At 37.4% G+C, this 19,706-nt stretch overlaps 2 protein-coding genes across 2 annotated transcripts in view; one reads left to right on the top strand and one right to left on the bottom strand.

Moving 5' to 3' along the window:
* LOC140952914 (uncharacterized) overlaps nt 1-4,376 on the bottom strand; it is a 24,750-nt gene extending 20,374 nt beyond the window's left edge. The window contains exons 1-3 of the mRNA XM_073402368.1: nt 4,027-4,376; nt 712-1,658; nt 477-564 (exon numbers count right to left, since the gene is read on the bottom strand). Of these exons, the coding sequence (XP_073258469.1) occupies nt 477-564; nt 712-1,636 (1,013 nt within the window). The 5' untranslated portion in view covers nt 1,637-1,658; nt 4,027-4,376. The remainder of the gene's footprint in view (nt 1-476; nt 565-711; nt 1,659-4,026) is intronic.
* A 104-nt stretch (nt 4,377-4,480) lies between these two features.
* LOC140952915 (protein spinster homolog 1-like) lies at nt 4,481-18,911 on the top strand. Its single transcript, XM_073402370.1, has 10 exons — nt 4,481-4,851; nt 6,067-6,275; nt 6,918-7,069; nt 9,582-9,651; nt 10,515-10,678; nt 11,373-11,501; nt 11,995-12,190; nt 12,291-12,356; nt 12,993-13,091; nt 17,283-18,911. The coding sequence occupies exons 1-10, from the start codon at nt 4,626-4,628 to the stop codon at nt 17,682-17,684; spliced, it is 1,713 nt and encodes a 570-aa protein (XP_073258471.1). The 5' UTR covers nt 4,481-4,625; the 3' UTR covers nt 17,685-18,911.
* Nucleotides 18,912-19,706: the final 795 nt, after the last annotated feature.

Genomic DNA, 19,706 nt, shown 5'->3' with positions numbered 1-19,706 from the left:
AAACCGGTTTGTGGTAAGTTTTAGCTCTTTATAGCACAACAGTGACCAGAAAACCACTTGACTAGCTTTAAAACGCGTTTTTTGGCAAAATCTCCAGGAGCGAATGGGTTAATCAATCATGTAAAAAAAGGAATAGATTATGCAAAGCTTGGGCTGCCTGTAGTTGTCCAAATTAATTTCAATCAACAATGTTATGGCTTTTTTGCCAGAGCTAAACTATTCCTTTTACAATGTGTTCTCGTTCGGTCAGCCAGGTCGTAGAAATTAAATAAGAGTTAAGGCACAACCACAAAATTTCAGGAGAAATTATAATGCTAAGCTTTTTCCAGTCAAGAGGGAAATTAGTTAAGTAAACAAGTAACAATTAGTGTTTTAAGCATCATTACTGCCATGCAGCTATAGTTATTGTGACATCTGCCATAAGCTGAAAAACATTGTTTCAATTTGGATTTGAATCGGGTAGGTGATAACCTTACCTTGAGGAACTGTAATAATTGTCCACTTGACCACCAAAAAGTTTGGATAGGAGTTCTGCACCTTCCCGCACCTTGTCATCAAAGTACTCTGCAAAGTAATAGATCAAGCAATTTTCAATATTATTAAGTGTCATAAAATTCAGTTTAATGTGGCTGAATGCAATTTACATTGGACTCCACTCAGTCCAATAACCATAATTATTAATGGATACAATTCACGCTGGTCAGTACTTACCATTTGTGTTAGTGTCGTAATTAACAGCCAAGTTGAGTTCTTTGAGCTTGTCTGTAATATCTTCATCATCTTCATCCTCACCTCTCATTAAATCTTCTGTTGCCTCAGACACTTGGCTTTCCAAATCATTAGACTCAACTTCCACATTATTGCCACCATTTAACGTGTCCAAGGATATCTGAGAATCAATTTCCCAATTATCTTGAACAACAGGTACATTTTGTCGCACTGGTAATCTAGCAGGTTCTGTTGGTCTTATCTTTGCATTTTGTCTTTCCCTCGTAGGAGGATTTAATCGTGATGGATGATCATAATGAAGTTCTGCTCTAAGTTTAGGACTTCCAGTGACCATGTGATGACTTTGAACATGAACAGACTTATGACTTTCAGGTGATTGAAAATTACCTTGAATGTGTGTGTGCTTAGCATAGCTGTCTGAAATAGATTTGCTACTTTTAGGAGCACCCTCAAGTTCTTGACTTTGCCACACTCCTTTTGATCTGTAACTGTTCTGTACCATTTCACTGTGCTCCCTTGCAACTTCATTACTTATGAAATCATGAGGACCTTTTGATTTCTTTCCTTTCACTTTGTTCATATGTGGTTCCATAGAAGACAGATGCTTGTCTATGCTACGACTAGGTGATCGGTGATACTCATCTTGTCCTCTAACAGTTTTGACTTTAACATCCTTTTTTGATGATGATGTTACATTTCTTGAATTTACTTGCTGAGGCTTTTTAGGTGAACGCTGGGGTGACATGTATTGAGACCTACCAAAGGTAGAATTTATTTTGCCATGTTCATGAACTGGAAGATCATCATCTTCAATTTCCCTAATGGAGACATTTTGGCCAAGAAGATATTCAGTATCATCACTGCAAATAGAATCTGCTGAGTGTCGACTGGTATCTGCAACATCCATGTTGTTAATCACGTTTGATCATCTGCAAGTTTGAATAAAAAAATTAGGTCAAATGACTAGCCATAAATCTCTGTGTACAATACTTCAATGTTACAACAGTTTGGTGGATGCAGGAACACCTTAGGCTAATGATCAGGACTGCATATAGCCTCAGCTTATCCTGGTTTCAGTTTAATTAAGTACTGGGACCACTGTAATTGGCTCACCACTGTTGTGGCACCCCTACCCATTAAGCATTTATTATTTGTTGCTCAGTAATAGCTAAAGCTAATAAAAGAAAATAAGTAAATAAAGTAGATAGAAGTTTTGCTAATCCCCTATAGGCAGGATGTTAATCCACTACAGAGTTGAATGCCATTATTAAATTCAATAAAGAGTGGGTGGGCAGCGGTCAGGCCTGTCCCTTCCCCGTTTTTCCACTGCTTGTCAGTGTGAAGGGGTGCCTGGCTGCCCTGTGTGGGGGCTCAAGGCTGGGTTGCTGGGATTACATTGCTAGACATGAAAGCGGTACTCAGTCTATCCTAGGGGCTGGCTGGCCTCCAGTGGAAGCCCTTGGACTTCCCATAGGCACCCAATCTCCTCCACTTAGCGATGCAGAAGTTAAACCCAAACTATGTGTCAGTATCCCTTTCATTTTGGTGGAGAGAAACAGGGATTCATGTGTAAGAAAACATTGCTTTGTCTTAAGAAAATGCCTGCAGGTTCAGGCTTAAACCTGGACTTACAGATCAATCAACCTCTTTGTAAACTAAAAGACCAGCACACCACCACACACTAGATATAATAATTATTTGACTTCGAGGGGGTATAGCAATATTTCAGTTTGCATAAACGGCCTTTCTAATAATTGTAAATAGCAGACCTAGTCAACAAAGTCCCATAAAATCCATTAAATTGAAACTGCTACATGTATGTAGATATTTCACAAAAACTTGGTTTACCAGGGAACAAAAAGAGTTAATTCTACAGCTTGCCATATTGGGCAGGATTTATCATAGTTGTTCTGTAATTTGAATTCCTCAAAACACTTCATTTGCCTGTCGGGCAAGTTAAGAACAGAATTCACTACCCTGATAGAAAAATCCACTTGCCTCAGGCTATTTATCAATAATAAAAGTTAACTGGTTTTTTAATCATAGAATGTTCAATTTCCGTTTCTTTTGAGTATATCTGAAGGCAAAAGTGTACAAGTTTTGAAAGCAATAAAGGTGTTTTGTACAGGTCAACAACTGAACTAAATTTTCAAGTGTTCTTTTCTATACTAATTGAATTTCAAAATTTGGAGGTATCATTGAAATTGATTACAGCCATTATTGAAAATCACAATGTGCAAGATTAAACATACACAATGCCCGTTATAGTCTGGAACTTAAAATTATTGTTATACTTCTAAACAAAGCATGATGTTTGCATATTGCGAATGGTTTTACGGTCTCGCTAACAGTCTAATATAGTGTTTGCAAAGTCAAGAGACTTCTTAAAACAAAACACGTACTGTAAAACTGATGTGGTCTAAATAATCATCAATTTCAACCAAATTTTAATATTTTGGATTTTTTAGCAGTAAACAGTAGACAGACTGTTATAATTGTTATTCAGTTAATCAATTTATGACGCTGACCTTTTCAAAAAACTCTTTAGACGAGTGTCCCTAAGGAGACCACAATGGACGCTGCTGAATTATTCACACTAGAGTAAATCAACACAATAAACAACAAGGATGTTTATCGGATATAACAAACCTATTTTTAAAAAACATATGGCTTCTTTCTTCATTTTTCTATTCAGACTAGTAATGAATCAAATTTCTTATCGAATCACGTTCACAGGACAGGAAGTATTTAAATTTGTTCTCGCTTCCTGCATTTCGATATTTTCCAATCGTATAAATAAAGGCAGAAGTGACAGCCAAGGTATTTTGCAATGAGTTTTTGTTAAAGTTCAAAACACAAGGAAGAAATCACGAGTATTTTAACTGCACGAAAACTGCCTAAATGTATGTACTGAAAAGGGTATCCGGTCGTTTTGATTACTGTTAATTCGACAGTTAAGCTTATTATAAATCACACAACTAACTATCTTATCCTTAGTTGCATCAAACCAGTGTTGATCGGTTGGAATTCGATAAGAAGCTGTAATTTGAGACCGCAGCAACATTAACTTTAGTTTTTCATGTCACATACTCACAAACATGACTTCACAGATCACAAGTAGAGTACAAATTTATCTAACCCACTTATTTAGTTTTACAATGAATTAACGTGTTACCGCTAATTTAGTTGATGATCGAAATCACGGCACTGCCACATTGAAAGCAGCACTGTGCTGAAAAACTCTCAACTTATTTTGACGTTCAAAAGTCACGAATAGGTAGACACAAATTCACTCACCTAACTTCCTTGGTCTACCATCAAGGTACGATGAAATAGTTTGCCCCTCTGTTGAAGAGTCAAGTGTTGTTGAGAGAAATCCGAAGATCGTGTAAACTATCTGTCCCGTTCGAAGACAAGCGCTTGAGTCGAGCGAGGGAGCAAATGTTGAATCGAACAAAGAAAACAATTCAGCAAAGCAACGGCATGTTAGCACAGCAGGTAGTCAAGATCAAACTTTTCGCAGGTGATAAAAAGTAACAAATGATTTCCCAGGGAGAAAATCTCTAACTTTTTCAAAATCGGGCACAATGCCCGCCACGATCGAACGGATTCGTTGATCAAAGCTGTCAAGAGCAATCAGGTTTAAAACAGGACCAGGGCTAAGGCCCTGGGACGAGAGTAATTTTGTTCCCTATGGGAAGGGAGGGAGGGGAATGGTTGTTAGCTTTGTAACCTAGCCTTTCTTGTATGCAATGTCACCAAACATCTCATGTTCCTTCTGTTTTCCGGTTTGTGCTGCACGCTAAGCTTGAGTTTAGGTTGAATTTCATCCATGACGACGACTATTATCATTTAGCAAAGGCACTTTTTGCATCTATCATCTTGTCCGTCTCGTTATGTCATATGACGCAGTGCCCGATTCAAAGCCAGTGGGAGCAGCAGAAAACGTGACAGACAGCGAAAACGAGGACGCTGTCGCCACGCTGGTGGAGAAACCAAAATGTTGCTGTCCTTGTTGGAATCGCAGATGTTTTTCAGGGGGAAACAGACATGCTTATGTAACGGTGTTAGTCTTATTTCTCATAAACCTTCTGAATTATATGGACCGGCAAACGATACCAGGTAAGAATACCATGACCATGTTGAATTGTGTTGTCTGGACGGAAATTTAATGAATGGCCATTTTCCTCCCTTACCCCGCCCCCTTTAATTCTGATAATTTCTTCAAGGAGACCCTACTGCCTCGTAAATGCACACCAGAAAGGGCTAAAAAAAATTGTAAAGAACCCTGCCACTTGTATGAATATAATTCCTTTCAAATCTTTACAAAACAAAGCACTTGCAAACAAATTAACAAACCCAAAACCAAATGATTAAATAAGCCACGAAAAAGAATCCATTTCCTTTTCGATATTTTGACATATTTATTGTCCATTCCTCTGGCAATGAGTAGAATACCATATGTTTGTATATGAAGTAAACTATACGTTGGAGTTAAACTCAGTGTTTTCAGGTCAAGCCAGAATTTCCTTTGTCTCCCCTGAATATTATTATGGCTAGGAAGCAGAGGAAATTCTGAATCAAGCTTAGTTCATTACTATTCAAGATCGCATTTCTACTGATAACACATAAACAGTAGTTGTGTCTCAATTTGCTGATATAAAGGCCCGGGGTGGGTGGGGTGGGGGGGGGGGGGGGCAAATACTTGGGTTAATATTTGCTGGGTATGTGCTGCTGGCCTCTCAGAGCCCCTACCCCATTACAGTCTATTTTTTGGCCAATTTATAGACCCCATCTTAGTCACTTTCTAAAAAATGCAATTTTTGCAATCCCAACTTAGTCACTTTCTATTTATGCATCTACCTTATCAATGTGGTTTCAAGCGGCGGAATGTAAATGCGGTCAATGTGAGCTTCTTGTTAAATTTAATAAACAACAATTTTCTGATTTTTTAACTGAGAACCTTCCCATTTTGAATCCCTACTTACCCCAAAACCAAAAATTGCGACCCCATTTTAGTAAATCTATCGAAAATGCGACCCCCTTATAGTCACCCCAGTCATGAAAATGCGACCCCATCGAGTGGCACATCCCTATTAGCCTCTTATAAGGAAGTACCCCCCCCCCCCTGTAAAAAGGATATACTTGATTACGTAAATGTCACTCTAGAATCCATCCTTGGAGACCCAGAGGGGATCAGTCAGGTCAGGAATTTTTTCCTGACCCAACTGACCATGCCAGGTCTCCAAGGATGTCTAGAATCATGATATGTGAATAAATAATGAGATGCAATTTATTAGAAGTAATTTTGAATATTTGCTCTGTTTTTGTCGTTAGGGCTTTTGGATGGAATTCAGAAATATTTTGGCATAGAAAATAATGACTCAGTAGCAGGCTTGTTACAAACTGTGTTTATCTGTAGCTATATGCTTCTTGCTCCTGTATTTGGTTTTCTTGGAGATCGATACAAGAGAAAATATATAATGGCAGCAGGGATATTAGTTTGGTCTGGAACTGTTTTTGCCAGCACTCTGCTCAATAAAGACGTAAGTAATGAAAGATGCAGTGTCACTGCGATTTAGTACTTACATATGTAATTACTTAGGAAAAAACACTACCATAAGACCACTAACAGTGTCGTAGTCTTGTTAAATTATATTAATAGTGCTCATTGTAAAGACTATCATAATGTTATTATAAAGCTATTAGAAAGTTGCCAACTTTATTATATAAAATGTCTTGCAGAGGTTTACAAAAAATTTGAGCAAACTTAAATTTAAGTCTGGTTTCTGAAGAGAGCCTGCCATTTCAAGTTTAACAAAAGAACTTCAACTTTATTATATAAACAGTAATGAAATACCAGGTTAGCTTTCACACGAAAACATGAGATCTTCACTTGTGAACATACCATGTTATTTTTACTGGTGAAATGATGAATTTGCACTGTTCACAGCCAAGAAATGTTTAAGTGAAATACAGGGCTGTAGTTTGGTATTTCATTGTTGTTTACTTAAATAATAATAGAACATTACATGGCTGCTTCGAGATACAAAATTTTTCTTCTCATGTTGATTAATATTTTACTGATTGGCTGCATTTACTCATGAAATATTTTTCAGCACTTGAAGAGAAATTTTGTATCTCTGCACAGCCGTGTATTATCCTCTATTTTTTCTCTTTGACTGCAGTCTTTCTGGTGGTTCCTTGCCCTTCGTGGTGTTGTTGGAATAGGTGAGGCTAGTTACTCAACCATTGCACCCACCATCATAGGAGACCTTTTCACTGGAGACATGAGGACTAAGATGCTCTCAGTTTTCTATTTTGCCATTCCTGTTGGAAGGTATATAGTGTAATCACAAACTGGGGTGATTAATGTTATGTAGTATCCAACAGAAATAGAGGATATTACATGGCCGTGCGAGGATACAAATTTTATCTTCTCGTGCTGAAATCTCATGCTGAAAGTATCTCAGAAAGATACTTTTAGCATGAAAAGATAATAAAAATTCGTATCCCCAAGCGGCCATGTAATGTTCTGTTTATTTTATAGATACTGATGAAATTCCTACATAAAACACAATTTTTTTTTATTCATTTTTGAAACAGCAAAATAGTGCAATTACAGTGGTCACCTATCGCAAAATGCCTGTCACAAAAAGGTTATGAAACTCGGATATAAAGTTATAAAGGAAAAATAAAGACAATAAATCTTACATTTTCTGTTCCAAAAAGTCAAAATTAATGTTAGTAACCATGGCGACACCAATATCCTCACACGTGAAAGATAAAAAATTAATAGTATCTTCAGTGCGAACAATGAAGATATGATTTTTTAGTAAAAGGAAAAATCCTGGTATTTCATCAGTATCTATATAATAAAAAGGAATATGTCATTGAATAAACTGGGCTGGAAAAGGTGTGGGACGGGTGACTTTCTTTCTGGGTGAGCAACTTTTGAAGCTCACTGTAAATGATCCAGGGTTCAAGCAGATCATCCTCGAACTAGATCATAAAGCAAAAAATGAGATCTGCTCGCCCAAAGGACATGCTGAAATTCAAGTTTGATTCGAGCCCTGAATAAAGCCTTGATGTAAACATTAGAAGAGTGATGTAGGAATTGATATTGACTGATCACTTTTGCATGTACTATATATTATGTAACTAGGGTATCTAAAAGATAGTAATGCTGCAGCACATTCTGTTGGTACTGGCATTAGTTAGGCAGTGGGACTTAAAAGAATCGAAAATGACATTGAATGTCCTATTTACATGTTGGAAAGTACTAGAATAATTACTATCAGTCTATATAAAGAACTCGTGGGAACGTTTAAAAAATGATCAAGTGGTTATCAACTCTGGCTTTCCCACAGTAAATTGTAGGAAATGATAGAAATTCAGATAGTTTATCCATATATTTAATATAGGATGTACTATCTTTTCTCTGGAAACATGATACTTTTCTTGCTGTTTGTTGCACTTTATTAAGTAACAGTTATTTAGCTATATATTTATAGAAAACAACAACACAAAAAACAGAAAAAAAAAGAAAGAAGGAAAAAAAGAGTTCGGTAGGACTCAAACCCGGCACCATCGGCTCGACGCGACTACACCTCACCACTACACCACAGAGACTGATTACGTAATTTTGGGAAAAGTCTTTAATTTAATTCCTTTTCCGTGAAACTTCCGCCGGCAAGATGATCGCCAGCCGCATTAATCGAGCTATTGGCAGCAAAAAAAACAATTTAAAAGCATATTCCATGGCAGTGAATGAATGAAAGACCATAATTATGCTTTTCAATACACCGATACACGTCCTCGTCTGCAACGTAGGACACAAAACATGTTTTGTTATCTCGATTTCCGCTGTTATTTTCAAGCGAATGGTCAAAATCACCTTCTTTTTTTGGTTCATACAGGTTCTTAAGAATAGCATGGCATGACATTTTCTCACTTTCACATCACCTTCTAGCACGCTGGAATTTGTATATCCCCCTGAAAATATCGTGCACCCTTTATTAAATATATGGATAAACTATCTGAATTTCTATTATTTCCTACAATTTACTGTGGGAAAACCAGAGTTGATAACCACTTGATCATTTTCTAAACAACATTCCCACGAGTTCTTTCTATAGACTGATAGTAATTATTCTAGTACTTTCCAACATGTGAATAGGACATTCAATGTCATTTTTGATTCTTTTAAGTCTCACTGCCTAACTAATGCCAGTATCAACAGAATGTGCCGCAGCATTACTATCTTTTAGATACCCTAGTATATTTCCCTTAAATCCTGATTATGTTGCTGCTCGCTCCCTACGGTCGCTCCGCAGCAAACATATTTTTTACATGTTATTGTACAAGTCCAGCTGATGGTCATTTTGATACAAAACATGTAGACAAGGCTTGCATGCTTGGAAGCTTAAATTTATCTTAGACCATAAAAGTAATAGTAAATATTATACTGGTTTGAAAATAGGCCATTTGTACAATGGCGTCATTGTACTATTACAGCCAGAATCCTTTAGGGTATTGCTTTCTTGTGCAAATAATGGCTTTTGTTATTTAAACCTCACTGGGACTACCAAATTTAAATATGGAAGGAAAAACAAAATGAATTCTAGTGTTAGTTGTAAAAATACGTCATCGTGCAAAGAATAATTTGTGATACCTGAATGATAATACACTTAAGTTGATTTTAAAGTATCATGTCAGTATAATTTATATAAATATTTTATAATAATCTTAAAGCTTTATTGGCCTGCTTATTCCTTGATGCAATCAATTTGAATAAATTTAAATAAGATTATGATAATTTTTTAATATTTTTGTCATATGTTTTGTCTTAGTGGGCTTGGTTACATAGTTGGTACAACAGTTGCCGGGGCTTTTCACGATAAGTGGCAGTGGGGACTTCGTGTAAGATACTTTTCTGTATTTATTTGTTTTTCAGAAGTCCCTTTTTGCTTCTCTGTTAACTAAAAAGAAAAAATTACAATCAATAATGTGATATGTACTTCTTCCAAAAAAAAAATTACCCCTCAAATTTGACTCTTAACCTTCTAAACCTCCAAAATCCAAGTTCAAACTTTCTAAACTGATCTCCATATATTTCCTTAAAGAACATTATATTTGAGAGGATTTGTTTCAAGGGTCAAATTATTTTCCCTTTGGTTATCATTCTTATATGGTCAAACCACAGACACCCGCTTATTATTGCGGACAGTTTTACATTTTCTCTAAATTTACCCCACATAATATGGAAACCCAGTCAATACGAACACTTTCTACGACCCTCAGTGTCTGCATTAATGTGCTTTGGCCATCATTTTACCGTAACTTAATTTCTTGATTTTTTATTGACAATGGTAAGAGAAAATTGATGCTGGTTACCTTTGGAACGTAACACGTTAAATGATCCCGATCTCAAAATGATCAACGCCTTTTTTCTGTGCACCCTAAGAATTATCCCCAAGTATGTTTTGGAGTGGAATGGTATACCACAATAGAGGGAAATTACTCCGGCTAACCTTCCTTCTTAATCAGTTGTGCATCACTGCTCATGTTTTCTAACATTCTTTTAAATCTTATCCTTTCTTTATTCACATTATATATTTGCTTTAGCTGTAGAACAGATTGTACAGCCTGGCAAAAACAGGTGTGAAATTAAAGAGTGCAATGTTTCTACCACTTTCTCTCATATTGTTCATTATTCAAGCAGCTCAAAATCAAATAACCTCCAGTGTCAATGTCTCATTTGAAGCTCTCTCTTTTTTGTGCAGGCAACACCTATGCTTGGTGCTGTGTGTGTCTTCCTGTGTGTCTTCGTTGTTCATGAACCTAAAAGAGGAGCAATAGAGAGAGGGGAAAACCCAAATGCTGTTTCAGCTTCTAATGTACACAACACATCCTCCTGGCTCTCTGACCTGAAGTATATTACCTCAGTGTGAGTTCAAGTTTATTTTCATGATTCACAATGTGTACCACATTTATACATCTGTCTCTCCTCACTCCTCGCCACAAGTCACTAGCAGCAAGCAGCAAGGCGAGACAGCTGTATTTGTAGGCTATGTATTTAAGAGCTTTTGACTTATTATGTCTGAAAAACCTGCATGTGATACTTTTTTCTCTTCATCTATTATCTTTGACTGTAGAAGATGTAAAATTGATATTGTCCAAGCAACAATACTAGTCAAAAATCATAATTTTGAGCATCAAGCACCAGAAATTTCAGAAAAAAAATTGCGAGTTCTTAATGAGATTCAAACTCATGATCCTCCTTAGATTGGATGCTCTTTCACTGAGCTCCTGGAGGCTCTATTGTGAGCGGGGCCAAAATTTAATTAATTACACACCAGGTAGACTGTATCGGGGTCTTGCTCAAAATTAACTGTCGACCTACGCATAAGACCAAGGCTGTTCAATAGTTTTTTTACGAGAGGGGAATCAAGCATCATAGTTAAAGTTCAGAAAAAAATTGTGAGCGCCAGATGAGATTCAAGGTAAATCTAGTTTCAACATGAGGTGCCTCCTTGGCATTTTTTAAAAGCTGGGGACAGAATAAGATGACATGCATGAAGAACTTTCTAACCTTTTTTTATATTTATATCTTTGTTTTATTCTTGCTTATGACATGATAGGAAGAGCTTCATTTGGTTGACTCTGGGGTTCACTTGTGTTGCATTTGTTACTGGTGCTTTGGCATTTTGGGCCCCTAAATTTCTACTCTATGCAAGCCATACACAGGGAATAAATGATAATGAAAGAAGGTGAGCACAGATGAGTGATATTGAATAAGGGTGTACTGGTAATCCATATGGGTCAATACTCCTTTTATAGAGGTTCTGGTCTTTGTACAGTAATCAGAGTATTTGAAGGTGAAATAGAATGTAGGTAAAGTCTGTGCTCAGGTTAAATTAACTAGTATTTGTCTTGTCAGGGTTCCATAAGTATAGGTAATAGCATGATTTGTAGTGATATTTGGCATAAATGCCACGAGTGATATTTCCAAATTGTTGTACGTAATTTCACAAGCCGTTAGTGAAATTTGAGACAATTATAAAATATCATGAGTGGTATTTATGCCAAATATCGCATACAAATCATGCTATTATTTGTTTATACTACTACCTGTAGAACCATGTGAACCATGCTTAACAGCCGAAAGACTTAAGCCTTCAGTTAAATAACCCCCAGATGATAATAAGGTCATTGTTTAAGCAGCAAAGGAGTGACATTTTTCTTTTCAATCTCATTTTGAAGTGTCAACTTAAAGGTTGGCGGCATCACTTGTGCCGCTGGAATATTAGGTGTGTGGCTGGGTGCAGAAATAGCCCAATGGTACAGAGTACGAAACAGGAAAGCAGATGCTCTTGTATGTGCGTTTGGATTACTATCTTCAGTGCCTTTCCTCTATGTATGTCTTCTTTTAGCAGATAAGAACATCAAAGTGACATATGTGAGTAGTACTACGATTTTAAATGGGTGTTGTTCATGGTTACTTGTTGATTAAGTTGGCAAAATATTGTGCTTACCTTGTGCTACTTTTGTTTTTTCAGGCTCTTATATTCTTTGGCGAAGTGCTACTCTTTATGAACTGGGCACCTGTTGGAGATATGGTTTTGGTAAGGCAAAAACATTCAGAGTTTTTAAACAAGTATTATTATTCATTCAAAATATTTCCTCAATTCTGATTGGCTAAAAGCACACACATAATTCACCATAACCAGCTACTGATGAACAAATTTGGAAGAATTTTGTGATTAATGAACGGATGATTTCAACAGTGCAGCTTCCTTGCAGGTTAATGCACAGTTGACTGAGAACACTTGGGGACGAGGTTGAGTTGTTTTGGTTGCAAAAACAAAAATGCTGGACATTTCACTCGTTTCAATAGTAAGAGCTAGGCAAATAATAGCTAAAAACATGGCAAGAACAGCAAGAAGACAACTCGAGTGGCGACATCTGCTATTTGGAGAATATTTGCAGAGGTGAACAACCCTAAATGTGCACTAGCGAAGATGAACTTAACATCGATGGAGGTAAGCATGTTTTAGCTATGTTTTTAAACTCGGAATTGATTTGAATGATGAATAAAACAATTATTGAATTTGGCTTTTGTATCATATGAAGAATTATGGAGATCTCAGAGGGTGTTTCCTCCTTGGCCTACGGCCTCGACAGATAACACCCTCCTCAATCTTCATAATTCCTCATAACATACTCAGCCTCATTCATTAATTGTTAATTATTGATTTCAGTATATAATCATTCCTGCTCGTCGCTCAACTGCTTCAGCTGTTCAGATTCTTGTCTCACACTTGCTGGGTGATGCAGGTAGTCCGTGGCTTGTTGGTAAGGTAAGATTCTTAAACTCAACAACAGATTTTATTACACTATGGCTAGTTGAGCATAGTGAATGACTTAAACAGATAATATATAATATAGATTTAGCCAGGGCTAAAAGCGAAGCTCCCGTTAATAAATTCATAATTTAAATGAAACAATAAACTTTCAATCCACAGATCAGGGTACATTCATGTGACTTTTGAGGCAAAGGCTAAGTGATTTTAGAGAAAAATAATTTGACAGTCCAGGAGTGAAACAAACTTTACATTGAGTTAGTAGTCTTATTTGTACACCCAAAAATAGCAATCATGTTCGATCACAGTAGATTAGGCCTGGAAAGTGTATTGTATTTGCATTAGCTGTTGCATCATAATGTTGCATTCACCAGTCTCTCCAACATTGCTCTGTTTGAGAGACTAATAATTGGACAACCCTGAAATATAATACTATGAAGGAACGGTGAAGCAGACTATTTTTCCCGAAACTTCGTGTACACATTAAGGACAACAACAACTTGCCACATGATAAGTTTCATCGATTTTTTTATTTCCATTTTCTAGCAAATTTTCAGACCTAAACTTCGCGACATATGTTCTCTATATTTAACCATGTTATGAAGTCCGAACGTGGCACTAACAGTGAGTCTGGGTTACCTGTGATCAAAGCACGCCCTTCCTTTGCACAACAAATTATAGCATTGAGCACATTATAAAACGTTTTCATGAAGAGAATTCCATAATGCCGGGACTTTTCAGTTAGAAAAATCTGTTCCTATGTGATATGTAGTTTAATAAGTATGGGCTTTTAGTGAAAACGATGAAAAAAATTCCCAAAATCACCTTTTCGGCCAGCCGGACGGGTTCTCACTTTTGACAGGCACCAAATTTGCAGTGCGATTAAAAGAGTTACGCTTCAACATGATAGAGATTTTGTTATGTTTAGGTTTTATTTCCCTGTATTTGTAAAACTGTTTATGGTCTTGTTATGTGTAATCTTTAAAAGCTAGTGATTATTTACGCGCTGCGTTTTGAGTATTCCTGCATGCGATGTTTATGTTCGACTTGAAACAACCGGTGCAGCGATAAAAATTGCGAGAGGGACAACTAACAATCAATAAAATAAATATAATTCGGTGAAACATGTACAGAGACAATAATTTTCATTTACGAAGACAACTATTGAGAGTAAAGTGTCTCTGAAAATCATGAGTCTGGTAAGCATATAAAGCTTATTTATGTTTTAAGCCGGCTTCCCGGTGTCTGCTCTTTTGCAAGATGAACTCGAGGCAAGAAAATCGCTCAGAGCTTTCTGTTTACAGCCAAAATCATAACTAAATATTCTTCGGAACCTTTTCTTTGAATTTGCGGTCAAAAGACGTCTAAAGGATTTTTAAACCTGATACTATTGTAGGTTAGATCATTGCTCGTGTATAAACTTAAGCCGCATAAACAATACGCTCGACGTCAGGAAACCGAAAAAAAAAACACACATCAAAGACAATAATTGCTCAGGCTTACCAGTCGAGATGCTGCTTCTGAAGGTCATCAAGTGTTCCAGAATCGCTTGAGACTTTTCAACCCTCTTACGCCTCAAGCAAGGGCGAGTGAGTAGGCTCATTTTTGAAAACGATGCCATCCGAAATCGGATTTCCAAAGACTTTGACAAGCGGTGCATTTGTCAATAAAAGCGCAATAAACAAACCAGCCATGAATTACAGAACAATCTTGATAGCAGCTGTATTTCATTTTGTACAGCAAGTGGAAAAAGACAATTAAAAACATCACAAGTTGACACAAAACTCTGTCAGCTTCAGCTGTCAACGTAAACAATTTTCCAGACGCTGCATAAATTTTCCGCATGAACTCACCAGTCAAATTTTGACCAATCAGAACACAAAAATTGGACTTAGAGCGTGATCAACGCGTGACAGTGAGGAAAGTAAAAAACGATTGCCTTCCCTGCATGTAAAAGCCGGTTGAATTTTCGCGTCCGAGGTCAGTTCAAAATCAAAATTTTAAAAGTGCGGCCTCATGAACACGACTTATTTTATATGCATTTTAAAAAAATTGAACTTGAGCCTGCGATCATTTGAAAAGTAGCAACTTGTCAGCGGATTACTTCAAAAAACAATCAAACTCAGTGGGTCGATACCTGAGCCGGCGATACGGTCAGGCGATACTGGTCAGCAGAAACACTATTTTGACAGCTGTCATTTAATCAAAACATGGATGTACAATATCAGGTTGCAGGCTCCCAAACTAGCTAGAAAGTGTGAGTTAAACATTGGTATGCCTGTGGTGCGGACGGACGGAAGGTCGGGTGGTCGATGTAGGTCACGTGATTGCCGAATTTTCTAGGATAGATATATTTTCTAAGCTATGGGTGACCTCAATGGATTGAAAAATGAGCCCGCAATACAGTCAGGTGATGATTGTCAGCGTATACTCTAGTTTGACAGCTGTCAATTAACCTTCATTAGAATGGCGAATATTCGAATTAACAGACTACGAGTGTGAGTAAGACATATCCGTCTGGCTTGTAGTGGAAAATGACAGATCGTGTACCTGAGCGAACCTGAGCCCAAGTTAATCTATGCACATATCCCATTTTGACAGCTGTCAATTGACCGTAATACTTTAAACGACTGTCAGCCGACTGACAGCCCAGCCCGGGGTAGTTTCGTTTTTATGTTGAATTGGTAAGTGTGACATATTTTATCAGCTTATATGTAGGGGCAAAACGACTGATCTTTGATCTGAGCCCGCGAGATGGTCATGTGATAATTGTCAGCGGATGTCTGTTTTTGACAGCTGTCAATCTAATCGTACTCATACGGATGGCTTACAAAACTGAAAGGCTAGTCAAGTTTTGCAAGATCTATTGTGACATTTGACATCGGCTTACATGAAGTGTGTGTACGGGTGGGCGTACTCTACGTCATAACCAAATTTTCTCGGATGGATAGTTTACCCAATTTTGTTACCCATGGTGCTCCGCTGCGCGCGCTTCGCGCGCGGGAGCTCCGCTAATAAGGTTTAAAACCCTGAGTTACGAGAGCATATACTAGCTGACTTTTTATAAGCTTGGTTGGGAGGTCTTACTCGGGACAACAACAAAAAAACAACCCCAGCCAGAGCTGAGAGTTCTAGGCCTGATCAGTTTTTAAGTTTGGTGAGCTGACCACTCCGTCACACCACCACTACATTTTGCCGGGTAGGATGTGTCAAGTACAGTAAACGCCCACAAAGAAGAACCTACTTTTTTTGAAGTTTGGCAAAATAGGTTCTTGTATTTTGGGATTCTTAGTGGTAATTTTGGCTAAGTGGGTTCTTAATTAGGTTCTTAATTTCTGTGAAGGAGATAACTGATTGTTGATTGCCCAAATAAGAAATAAATTTGGGTTTTGTCCTTAATTATACAGTATTTAATCACTACTGCATTATTAAAACCATAACAAAACTGATTACAGTATTTATGTACAGTTTGGTACAGTATGTTCTTGTTATGCTTAAATCCTTGGTTAAAGTTATTCGTCGTAATTTAACTGCAACTCACATATAAGAACCCGCATGATCTTGCTTGGTGCTAAACGCGTTCATGTATTTTTGTGTATTAAAGTGGCAAATTTCTGTCAGGAGGTTCTTAATACATTAGGTTCTTATTCACAGGTGTTTATTGTATCAGCCTTATACTACCTCTCTCTGGTCCTCTCACTGCCAGTAATGCCCAACGTCAAAAAAAACCTCCTAATTTCGTGTTGTAAACTAATAAGAATCAAAAACTAGCACGTTAAATATTACGGCTGAATAAGTTTCATTTCGAATGTTCACGTCAGTGCATTAATTATGGTCCACCGTCTTAAAGCTTTTAACTGCATACTGAATGAATCGTACAATGTTTATGTACTGGTGAAGATGTTTCTTTTGAATGGTCGCACCGTAGGGTTTAATTCACAGAGCTTAGAGTTTCAACATACAAAAGAAACAGTACCGTGTTAAGGTACTGCTACTCTACGAGAAGTGGTTTCTTCAGGCCGGACGCTATACTATGTAGCCTACGGCCAAGAGATACCACTGCTCGCAGGATAAGGTACTGCTAAAGTGGAGGCTGCAATTGAATGGTCTCACCGTAGGAAGATAAGGCTCCATTTCAGAGCCTTACAATTTAAGGGTTAAACCAAGATTCTATTCTTTTCTATACAGGTTTCTGATCTAATAAGGGGATCAAAGACCAATGATGCGGCTCGGGCAACAAGCATGGAGTATTCGCTTTTGATGACAACATTCATTTCTGCCCTGGGTGGATTTTGTTTCATAATGTGCTCATTCTATCTGGAAAAAGATCGAGAAAAGGCAGACGAATATAACAGGACTCGTGATGATGAAAGCTCACTGTTAAGCTCTGTGGCCGCAGATAATTATCCTTCCAACTGTTGTGGAAACCAGACATTAGAAAATGATGACGATGATGATGATCACCTGATAGGAATAGAACCTGACACTCCTACTACTCCAACTCCGTCTGAAGGACAAACACTTGTAGTTCCAGTCGATGTTCATTCTTCGGTACCAGTCCAAGAAATACACGGCAACCACGTTATGTGAATACTGACCATTTTCATCAATTTTATAATATATAATTTCAGTTTTATAATACTGAATCGTACGGCGAATGAAAAGAAACAAATGATTTCGTTCTTTTATATTTCTTTAGTGATCTTTTGAAAGATTACTTGGATGAACGTTTTTCATAAAAACACCTTGAATTTTTCCTAATTTCAGTAACGTTTTTAATTCGCATTTTAAAATAAGACATACAGTACAAGTATTTTTGAGTGGATTGTGATCTGCACCTAAAGACGTGTCAAATCTAAACTCTGAAGGGAGTTCATAATGATCAGTTATAGAACTCCGGCGCTATCGCTGGGTTAGGATTAGTATAGGTAATGGCATGATTTGTAGTAATATTTGGCATAAATACCACGAGTGATATTTCGAAATTGTTATACGTAATTTCACGAGCCGTTAGGCGAGTGAAATTTGAGACAATTTTGAAATATCACTAGTCGTGTTTATGCCAAATATCACGTACAAATCATGCTATTATTTGTTTATACTACTATTCGCACAAGGTTTGTAATTTTCACATGTAGGTATTTCAAATGAAGCTGAAATACCACCGCTCTAAGCCAATCAAATTGCAGAAATTTCTCATGTAGTAGTATAAGTTTATAATCCATCAGCTCCTGAGAAACCGCAGACCGTAACTTTACTGCATTGAACATGTGCACCACTCCAAGAGTTTCTAGCAAGGAGCATTGCAAGTGCAAAAATGTCTGCATTGGAAGCTTGTAACCCCAGTACACTCCATCTTCATTTTGGTTCAACCTGTTCTTTGAGCTGCTGAAAGTCATTCCAGACGTAGCCGACATTTAATCAATTAAAGTGCTAAAGAGCGAAATTTGAAGATATTTAGGGATAAATCAGAAAGGAGATATTTTTCAAAGAGATGTTTAGAATGTTTTATCGGGTCAATGTTTTTCCAATAAAGCAGGGTACTCTGATAAAACGTTTTTTGCTTTCCAGTTTGGTATTGTTCAAAGAATCGTACTAAGAAAATTAAAGTGCACTCTTAGTACGCATATTGTTAAAGTACAAAATATAGGAGGGTGAAGAAATCATCTCGTCGTCGCTTCCCCCTTCATTTGTGATACCCAGTCAGAGAAGTACAGAAGTTATTATTTCTTTTCTCTTGTTCCTTTTGCTCGTTTTTGAAAACGTGGAAACTGGTAGCGAAGGCGAACTGAGAGAGGGAGACACTTTGCGGAAGCAGTCACTCTTGGTCAAAAGAGAGAAAAAACAAGAACCTCTATGTCACAGAGAAAAAGCCGATAAAATCAGAAAAGAAAGGAAAAGATCAATGCTGTTTCAAATGATTTCAATAATCGTTTATTCAAATGTCTTGTATTGTTGTAAACGTAAACCATTTTTTCGCCTTCAATCACTAGCTATTGTTATTATATGTTCATCGTATACGATTCAGGAGAACGAAACTCTTCGATTATCTGTCAAGTCAACTAAACGATCCAGGTTAGAGACGAAAGTCCATGTACATTTTTCTTCAAACAAGGGTAAATCAAAGTATCAGCTGTCTTATTTTCAGTATAAATCATGCATTTCCTTATGAATATAACTTCGTCTTCTCCATTAACCTGTTATCACACGTCCAACTAAGGGATATAGGGGTAACGGGGGTGGAGTGTGCTGCCGGTGGATGACCACAAATTTTTCAGTCTGTTTTGCAAATATTAGCCAGACCTTGTGCCGTTTGGTTTTGCAGACACTCCATCAAGGTATCAGCAACTTCATCAGTTTGCTCATGGCGTACTTGATTGCCAATATCCATTGCAGTCTTCCGAGTGTACTCATCAAACAGGTTGATCACATCCTCCCTTACTTCTTCTAAGTCGACTATCTTGTGGCCGTATTCATTCACGATCCACTTGACGCCTTTTAGGAGATGTTTTTTGCCACTGCCAGTGAACTTGTCGTGTTCGCCAGTGAATTCCAGCTCCCAAGTATCCCCATCTTTCCTCTTCAAGATCATATCTGAGTCTTCTCCGTCGA

Source organism: Porites lutea, chromosome 11, assembly GCF_958299795.1.
Source record: "Porites lutea chromosome 11, jaPorLute2.1, whole genome shotgun sequence".
Classification (NCBI taxonomy): domain Eukaryota; kingdom Metazoa; phylum Cnidaria; class Anthozoa; order Scleractinia; family Poritidae; genus Porites; species Porites lutea.
The sequence above is the reverse complement of the archived record's forward strand: the minus strand, read 5'-3'. Positions and strand labels throughout refer to the sequence as shown.